This window comes from Amblyomma maculatum, unplaced genomic scaffold (assembly GCF_055883805.1).
Source record: "Amblyomma maculatum isolate TAMU_Amacu unplaced genomic scaffold, ASM5588380v1 scaffold_13, whole genome shotgun sequence".
NCBI lineage: Eukaryota > Metazoa > Arthropoda > Arachnida > Ixodida > Ixodidae > Amblyomma > Amblyomma maculatum.
In genome coordinates this window covers 6,754,243-6,764,238 of record NW_028146738.1, presented here as the reverse complement: position 1 = coordinate 6,764,238, position 9,996 = coordinate 6,754,243, and the positions used below count along the sequence as shown (strand labels likewise).

General features: G+C 44.3%; 1 protein-coding gene across 1 annotated transcript; it reads right to left on the bottom strand.

The window, feature by feature from the left end:
• Positions 1–4,501: 4,501 nt before the first annotated feature.
• LOC146172148 (uncharacterized) lies at positions 4,502–7,336 on the bottom strand. Its single transcript, XM_084585930.1, has 2 exons — positions 7,020–7,336; positions 4,502–5,106 (listed from the first exon to the last, which is right to left on the bottom strand). The coding sequence occupies exons 1-2, from the start codon at positions 7,326–7,328 to the stop codon at positions 4,936–4,938; spliced, it is 480 nt and encodes a 159-aa protein (XP_084442056.1). The 5' UTR covers positions 7,329–7,336; the 3' UTR covers positions 4,502–4,935.
• Between the last annotated feature and the right edge of the window lie 2,660 nt (positions 7,337–9,996).

Below are 9,996 nucleotides of genomic sequence, written 5' to 3'. Positions count from 1 at the left end.
CAGCCTAGCTGGCGACGCTAACTGGAGCTGCAGGAATGGTGGGCATTCTCTTGCCCTCGCTTGACATCTCCTGCGTCTTCCGGCGCAGCAGCTCCGTGCAGTCGACGCTTGCGCAGCACTGTTAAAGAACTGGCAGGCTATACTATTATAGGTTCCCTTCCCGCCTAAAAGCAGTGATCGCTTCAGGAGGGAATGAAACCCATTGCAGCGTTAGAGCAAAATATTTCTATAAAACTGAAGCAAGCCATTGTGCGAAAAATTGTGAAAAATTGCATAACTCACTATACAAAATGTGTTAAATTACAGGCATTTTTAAAGAACATTTCTGTATCAGTACAGAGAATATCGGTTCTCCTTCCGTGACCAAAATACGCTTACGAAAAAACTAATTTTCTCTTTTCCAGCTGGAACCATGTTAGGAAGGCAAAAGATTCAATATTTTATGTCGTCTGTTGTATTTTCTATCGAAAACTGATTATTACTTCGATAGTAGGTAAATGCTGAATAGAAAGCGAAATGGTATAACAACCCCGAAAGCGCTGTTCGACGATGGGAGGCGCAATAGACTCGATTCGACAGAAGATAACTAGTTGCGCCACACTGAAGTCCGTAGTGGGCAACTATGAGCATATATTAGACCAAACGAGAAGGAAGGTTCGCTCCCTGCTACAATGATATCTGTTCTGCATTTTTCCACTTTCCTTTTTGGGTGGCTAGACAACGGCTGTTGCTCGGGTGCCATCGAGTATTGCCAGCACCAAAAGATATTCGTGAGGTGGAGTTAGCAAAACTTTGGCTTCAAAAATGGTGTTCATTGAAGAAATTAGCGCTTAACGCAATTTTTTTGTTCTTACAGGTAGAAAACCATGTGAAATGAAAGACGAGTAAAAAATATATATTTGCATCTTCTTTTGACTGCGAGAGAAAAAAAGAACTGAAAAATTAAAAACAGGAAACGCCGTATAACAAAAAATTGTGGTTAAATAAGAAATATTTTTTTGCAGTTCTGAACAAAAAAACTATAAAATCACAGAAAATTTTAAACAGAAAACTTAGCAGTACCGAAAATGTCTCTATTTCTTAACCAAAACTTATCACAGTGAGCTTTTTATTTGTCAATACGCCAGGGACAGAACATATCTGTAAACTAAAAAAAGCATTGACAGCAAAATTATGTGAAGTTGCAAGCTAGCCTGTTTTTAAACAAATTATTGAAAACATATAACGTTGTTGAATTACAGAAACAAAGATTGAGAGCAAATTTCTGAAATCACAACCCCACTTTTTCGCTTGAGTTCATCGGTCCCATTTACCGTCTGAGCATAGTTTCGTTACAAATCTAGTGGCACGCAAATAAAATCGTCAAAATCACTTCGCACTATACACCAGATTTGTAACGAAACTTTCAATGTTTTATTTAAGGATGCTTAGCTGCCTAGCTTTACTCTCGACTTATAGAAGGAGGCAATAATTGATTTCCATTGTCGTAGATGGTGTGGCAGAGTTGTTCACACATTTCAAGTGGCTCGTGCACTGTAGAAATGCTGAAATGGCGTATTGAAAGCATATTTTATCTGCATTATCCTAATGAATAAAAAGTGTGCACACATATTTCATCAATAGTAAGGCAAACACACAAATGTGTGTTTTTGTAGCAGCTAGTCGCCATTAGCATGTTTATTCCCAATGAATGTGTTGTTTTGGTGTATTTGATCGTTTGGAATGATTTCGACGTCTCCGGTGGCTTGCAGGCAAGCATGGCTTCTAATATAATATTGAAATAAATTTTGTTTCCGGATTGAACACGTAATAATCTTTCGGAGTCAAGCATATTATTAGAAAATATTTATATTTTTCTACCCTTTATCGCGCATGTTATGATTGATGGAAAATAAAGGAGTGAATGTGAATGAATTCGAACGCTAAAGTATTAGTGCCCAGCAAAATCTCCGATGATAAAACAGGCATGCCTGGCGTGCTAGGCAGGGTTATTTGTAGATGCTGCTGGCCTCGGGAAGATTTGCGCTATTTAGGTCTGACTAGAATTGAATTTAACGAATTATGTACATTACAGTTGAGTATTCATAAATTTAAATTCTAAAGACGGGGTACCTGAGTCTGTGTAATGTTTTCTTCTGATCTTATAATTTAAAGCTTTTCCCAATGCAGCTGCCTTAAATAAACAAAACAGCAAAACTAGAACTCTCAAGATATTTTTGGGCATGTTATTAGAGCTGAACTGAATCTAAAAATGCAATATCCACCACAGTCCAGTAACAAACAATAAACAGCACGTTAATGCGTAGTCACTAGGCACTCTGTCAGCTTCAGCCTCAGTTCACTGTGACCTGCACTGTCTTCATCCGGGACCATTGCCGTCCCCGCTGAACAAAGTGGTGACGTGTTTGATACAGTGTTTCTGGCTGTGTCGACTTTCTAGCAAGGCATTCACCAACCCCTTGCACTTAGCAATGCGAAGCATGACACATCCAGGCCTGAAGAACAACCTCGTGCAGCACCTTTTCAGAAGAAGCCGGCACTGGGGGACCGGGATTGTGTAGTATCAAGAATAGCCGCCAACAAGATCATGTATCTGCTTCTTAACATGGTAGCGTTAAGACCACAGTTCTTCAGAAAAACGCCGGCGTTCTGTTTGTCATCATCATCGCCGGTGCTGTGAGAGAAAAGCGATAGGATGGCTACAGCATCTGACATAGACGGGGACTGATAACCCTTGACTTTTAACGACGTCACGCAACTACTTGACATTGGTGATTTCGCAGGAGCTCGGAAAATTGGTTTGCAAATTTAGATAAAAGGGTGCGGGTAATAGAACCCCTCAGGAGCCTTGCATTCTGAGTCTGACATGCCACCCTATCGGAAAAACCTATAAACGATTTCCTATTGTTACGACATAACTTGTTTGGTTTTTTCTCATGCTACCTGTTTTAACAACAGGAACTTCTTTAGTAACAGAAGAATTATATGTTTACAACATAAATTACTATTGAACTACAGAATGCAGAAACGTCTGTAGAAAAAAAATCCAGTACTACTAGTGAGTGCTACAGAACTGCAGAAAAGTCTGCATAATGTTTACAACCGAAGGGAATATTTTGTATATTTCGCTGGGTCGTATAGTTTTTTTTCTTTTTTTGGACAGAGCATTCCTACGCTACGCAGGCACCTTCATAAGGCTTTTTTAAGCGGTATATTATCACTATGTCGAGCGGCATTTCACATCATATCGTAGCTGGGAAAATCATGCTAAGTCTACTTTCGAGGTAATTAAGATATCAAATGAAGAGATTCGCGATTAATGCGGCACCCAAAATGCATGAAAGCGAGCGCAAGTCACTATGTGGAAGAGATTTAGGGTCGGCCTTCAGAAGCACTGTTGCTAAAGTGCGTATTCTAGAACACCTGAGTAACTCCGCTTCTTCGCCATCAGTTGGCCAACATTCTTGGTTTTAGGTTGCGCAGCCAACGTACCTGCCACGTGCTGTAAACACGTTTCTTTGTCGGGATGAAGCGGAAGTTTGCAACGATGATTCCATCCCTGTATGGCTGAAAGGCCGCGAGTACAATGCATTGCTTTACCGATAGCGTGTAAAGATCCGAGCGGCAAGAAAGCGAACGCACAACTTTTCTTTCAACATAGTATTTTCGCGATACGTGGCACTTCTCGGGCGTTCGTTATGAACATTGCGAAAACGTGCGCAGTGATGATAAAAGAGTCACGTGTTTGTAATGAGAATTGTACTGGACACGTAACCTGTCCCCTGGTATCTATACTACGGGTGGCCCGCACAGTTCAATCGGTGCTCCGGCAATGCGCGGATTGCCTGTAATTCATGAATGCAATATCGGTTGCAGGGAACGTGTACGAAACTCCATGAAGCTTATATTAGTATCTACTAAAATCAAGCTTAGATGATGATGATGTAGAAAGAAGGGCCGTACACAAGATCATATATCTGCGTCTTACCAGCGTTAAAAGCCCCTTTCTCAAAACTTAATAATTCAGTCGTTCCCGTTGACAGTGTTATAGTCGGCACTGTGAGAAAAATTGTGGGAATATAGCTGATATAGACGGGAACTGATAAGCCTTAGCGCCTAATGACATCACACGACCACTTGACATCGCCTTAGAGCTTAATGACATCACGCGACCACTTGATCGCCTATTTAGTAGGAGCTACCATAACAGGCTGTCAACACAGGTAGAAGGTTGAGGGGAATCGAATCCTCCATGAATCTTGCACTCAATCCCTAGGTCACGCAGGAACGTCCGAACGGCTTTGATAAGCGTCGTTTTATATCTATTTTATGTGATATCTGACATAACATTGTAGCTGACAGCTGTATGCCGTGGGAATAATCATTAGATAGTAGAGATAACAAACAAATAGTTAATTGACTAAGCCAGAGGCAAAGATAATGAACGGTAAAGAAAATTCGTACGTGGAGGCACAGACAAGCCCCGTTAATGTTGTGACGATATAGCATTAAAAGCGGAGTTTAAGCACCCCACCCAAAATATTTTCCACTGCAGTCATCAGAAGCTGTATTGCCGGGCTAGTATTCTACCTCTCTCTCGGCTGTCCCTCCTGTGGAAACCCAACCAGAGTTGCGGAACTGCAGTAGCAAGTCTATATTGCTCTCCGGTGAAGCAGTTAGAGCAAGGCAGAATTCGGAACATGTTCTGGTGCAAGTTATGTCCATGGCCTTGCCACCAAGCGTGGTCTTGAGACAAGTGGAGGAACATCCTTGTCCACGCATCAGTGCAGTCGTGCGCAGAGGAGGAGGCATTGGCGTAGGTCAAGTCCATGCTCTTGGAAGCAAGGGCCAACCTGTTGACGCATGTGGAGGGGTCATTCTTGCCTTCGAAGCTGCTTGCTCCACCAAGCACCAGGGACGACAGTGCATCTTGCATCAGAAACAGCGTCTTTTCTGACCGGCAAACCGTGTCTTTGTTGCCGGCGACATCTTCGGTGCAGTAGAAGCTTTGTTCAAGGGCATCGTGCTCCTCGCCACGCTGTGGGGCCAGCAGGTTCGCGTTGCCATTGAACGGGCCATCTGGCTTGGTCTTCGGGGCGGACTGCTCTGCATTTGCAAAGACACCATCAGAGCTGAGGGCAAGCTCTCCGGAGTTCTCACAGTTTAAAAGCTCATACCTCAAACAAATATAATTCAACGTAGGAAGAATCCGATTTTTTTATGCATTTGTTTCAGTTGAGTATGCAAAAATCTGCGTGAGGTTATTGTGACGCAGTATTTTTAAAGGATATTGCTGACATCACACAGCTTTGAACATGCCCCGTTCAAATAAAACTAAGATGTTCATGAGAATACTATGTGACGAACTATGTACATGACCCATGCAGAAGCAGAAGAGAATTGAAACTGTTCAGACCAGCAACCTGACTTTGTATGATGTTCCATGCGGATCCTACCTATAATAGAAAAAGCATTTATCTAAGCAAACGAAGTCAGAATGAAACTCTCAATAGATGTTTAGACATGCTATGAGCCAAAAACGTGTAGAGATCTTTTGAAGCGATCGAGTGAAGTTTAAAATAGTTAATCGGTCCAAATACACCCCATTTATAATTCTGGTAGATATTTGCGGATTAGAGCGCGGCTACGCGCGTTTCAAGCCGCATTAATTATCAGGCGTGTAGTAGGTAACAGTCGCGCTTTTGTACAGCCGTCATATGGGGCTTATGTGACGAATCTCAGGGAGCATTTGTGAGATACCAGAAACTCAGCGATGTACTAAAGGTGAAGTAATAACAGGATATTATACTATAAGGAAAAGTTGATATCATATTCAGAAATCTATCATCTAAGTTTCACTGAGCGGCGAAATCCGTCTGGCTGGGAAGCATACTCACCGGCCTACGGCCTACCTGCTTCTTAGTGCCAGATTTATCGGTTGCTTGGTTAGTTGGTTTATGGGATTGAATGTCCCAAATTAAGTCTGCGCTTCTTCACCATCAGTTAGCCATCCTTCTTGGTTTTAGGTTTCACGGCCGACATATCTGCCACGGGCAGTAAATATTTTTCTTGGTCGGGATGAAGCGGAAGTTGCAAGGATGATTCGGCCGCTGTATGGAAAAAATGCCGCGAGTATTTTGCGCTGCTTTACCAAAAGCTTGAAAAGGTCCGGGCGGCAAGAAAGCGAACGTAAAACTTTTCTTTCTAGATATCTATTTTCGGGATGTGCGATACTTCTCGTACGTTCAGGAACAAAATGACGAAAACGTGCGCTGTGAAGTTATAGGTGCAAGTGCGACTGAATTTTGATTATCACGTGCTTCTAAGGAGAATTGTACTGGACAAGTAACCTTTCGCCCATCCCCGGTATTTATGGTAGGATTCAGTCGTTCCCGTTGCCAGCGTCATCATCGGCGCTGCGAGAAAAATTATGGGTATAGCTGATACAGACGGGGATGCCAGCTGATATAGACGGGAATTACTAAGCCTTAGAGCTTAACGACGTCACGCTGTCACTTGCCATCGCCCATTTGGTAAGAGCTGCCATAACAAGTTTTCAATACTGATAGGAAGGGCATCGAACACTCCAGGAACCTCACATTCAGAGTCGGAGATACTGTACCCCAAGGTGGCACAGGGACGCTCGAGCGGCTTTGTTAAGCTGACGTCAGTACTCTTGGACAATTATTATTATATAACAGAGATAGCATATATTGCATTGATTAAGCCAGTGGTAAAGTTCATGAACACTAACAAGAATCAACACGTGGATTCGCTGTCAAGCCGCGTTAGTTCTGTGGCGTCATACCATAAAAGCTGGATTTTAAGCCCCCCAACCAAGCCTATTTTTTCGCCCCATGCACCCACTGAAAACCAAATGTTACAGCTCTAGCGACCTACACTCTGGTCATGAGAAGCGGTATTGCTGAGTAGGTATTCTATCGCTTTTACGGCTGCCCTACGGTGCATAACTAACAGGGTTGCGGAACTAAAGTATCTTGTCTAAATTCGAATCTTACCGGCCCTGCTGCCAGTTCTCGGCGGTGATCTCGTGCCCCGAGTGTACACGGTGGCGCTGACACTGGAGCATCACCCCGGGCTCCTTTCAAAGCAGCCGGCTGCTCCCAGTGGGCCACTTCGTTGAGCTGGACCGCTTCACGCCATGCGCGGTAGATGCATCCAGGTCTCCTGGGCAGAGACATAATGCTCCGGGCTCCCCAGAATGCCTCCAGATCGGACTCGGCGGAGATGGTTGTGGGGCAGCTGTCAGAAGTGTTGGCCACATTGTCAGCTAGGGCTACGTTGGTTAACCCAAGGGGGCCGTCCATGCGCCTTGACATATATGTCTCTCCTGGGCAGAAATTTGGGAGTTAGTGCGCAGCAAGCTTCGGAAACTGGTCTTCTGACTCGGTTAGTCCCCTGCTAGATCTGTCACCACCGCCGCAGCTCCTACGCGAGCCACGTTTCGAATGCAGCGCGTGACACTCGCGTTCACGCAATCAACTTCCTTTTTATCCTTCATGAATCCACCCACGGTGACCAGTTTGGACAGACTGTCATCTAGTAGGCTGAAGGCTTTGAAGATTTTTCCTTGCTGTATATTTCCATCACGAATTGTGCCCTTTAGTAAGAGGCCCAGAAAGGATGCTGCGACTACGAGAAACATTCACAGGCTTGAGTTATTGCAAACAAAGAGCACTCAGTTGCATAGGAAATATAGAATCGTTAGATCATAAATATCCATTTTTACTTAAAGCATCCTTTACAGATGACAAGCGGAATGTTTCATCCAAAGACTGCAATTCATGTCTACAATTAGGTTATAAATTTTAATAGCACCTTATCATAGCAGTTGGGAAGGTTATGCACGTGTTTTGAAAAAAGACGCAGCGACGATGTGGGTAACGAATGAGCATGCGCAGATCCGTACGTAACGCGGTCTGTCCTGCGGGCGCACTCACGCATCAAATCTCGGCGTACGCCCGTTGCTGCGGGCTTTGCGAGCTGCGTTGACAACATGGCGGCGCGCTGGCCGCCCGCTTCGGAACAAATACACCTCGCCGCTGTTTTCTGCGACGCGATAACTTGCTCGAAATGGCGGAATTATCTTCTATTACACTCACTCTCGCCCACACGAAAAGGTATCAGCTACAAATATCCCTAAGGTTCTAGATAACTTTGCGATTCAAGATGCTAAGCCTATCTGTAAGCGGTGTGTGTGGTCGTCATAGCAACGACATTCCTTCTCAACTGTCTTGTCGCTTTGGCTTATGGCGTTCATTTTCTTCACTTTCTTATAGTGTACTAGAATAAGGGGTAGTGTGTTCAGAGAGGCCTTGGAGCTGCCGCTGTTGATGTCGAAAGCCACGAGATGGCGCCACCGGAGCATGGGCTGTCACTGCATGCGCCGCCTCCGATACGCGATAGTGCTTTTCGTACATCGCACCCGTGTTTTTTCGCTTTATAACCGCGAGCACCTCATAGCGTGCCTTCGAAATGTTCGTGGTCATACATGCACGAGAAATAAAACTAATTCAATAATGAAAGTCACGCGCGGTCAAAAAAAAAAAAAAACGCAACGACTAGCTGAAGACCGCTAAACTGAGCCGAAATTGCGGAAATAAAACTACGCGTAATTTTATAGTAATGAGATCATTGAAAGAAAAAAGAAACATTGTGCGTAGTGGTTGAAGCAAACAAAATCAATCAATTAGTGTGGCTGCGGGTGATTATTAAAGTACTGAAGTCCTGGTAACAAACTGGATTCCAAGGGAAGGAAAGCGTAGCAGGGGGCGGCAGAAAGTTAGGTGGGCGGATGAGATTAAGAAGTTCGCAGGGGTCAAGTGGATGCAGCTAGCACAGAACCGGGTTAAGTGGAGAAATATGGGAGGGGCCTTCGCCCTGCAGTGGGTATAGTCAGGCTGATAACGATGATGATGATGATGAAGTCCTGAACCGTCCCAGACTCTCTCAAACTGTTTCGCTCAGAGCTCGGCTTCATTCTTGCCATCAGCTGTAATATGTGCAGACGCAACGAACTTACAGGGGACACTGCTGCCGGACTGCTGCTGAGGAAAGTAATAACACAAGGGTGATGAGCAAACTGTTTATTTACAGGCTTGTGTACATACTGCAGCGAGCAGAAAGCGTGACCTCGAAATCGCGACCAAGTCATGATCAGGCGGCTGCGGTTGCAAACTTACGAACATCGACTGATTTTTGCATGCAGATTTTTTTCGCTTTTCTTCTCGCGACTGGTTGATGCCTTTGACAAAAAAATGAAGTCTTGTAAGGACATAGAATTTCACCACTGCTGCTGTTAGTAAGTCTGTATGCTGGCTGCAGCCTAGGGTATAGTCGAAGTGCTTGTTTGCCAGCAGCATCACATCAACTACACTGTCACTGCTTGCTGAAATAGGCAGTAAATATGTCCTCTAGTTTCTTCACTGCAATATACAACGCCTGAGATGGGTGCAGAAGCCCACCTCTGTCGCAAAGGTCCGTGAACTTGGAATATTGTGTAGATCCTGCTGTGGTAAGCAAAAGAAGGTGCCTACAATTTGTGCAGTCATTTAGCTTGTGGAACTTTCAGGCCACGTAGCCAGCCATGTAATGTATTAGCCGACCATCACTTTTTTCTTCAACGTATCCTTTATGATCGGACGAAAGCCTCTGTAGCATGCGGTCTACCAAGTCCAGGTTCCCCGCTTCAATTGCATTATCGAACTCGATAACTCTGGCTTCATGATGGAGCCATCGCACGGTTCAAGAAGAGAGCTTATTTCTTCACTACGCTCTGCATTGCCCGCATTCACTGCTTTTGCGAGGTTATAAAACGAGAGGCAGTTCACGACGATCTGGAATTGTGTTGGCGTCGGGTGATCATTTAAGCCACATGACTGCCTGACAATCCCGAAAAACTTCTCTAATGGATCCTGGCTGTGACTCGCCGTCATTAGATATTTGAAATTGTGTTTTCCTAGATGGTCCAGTAGA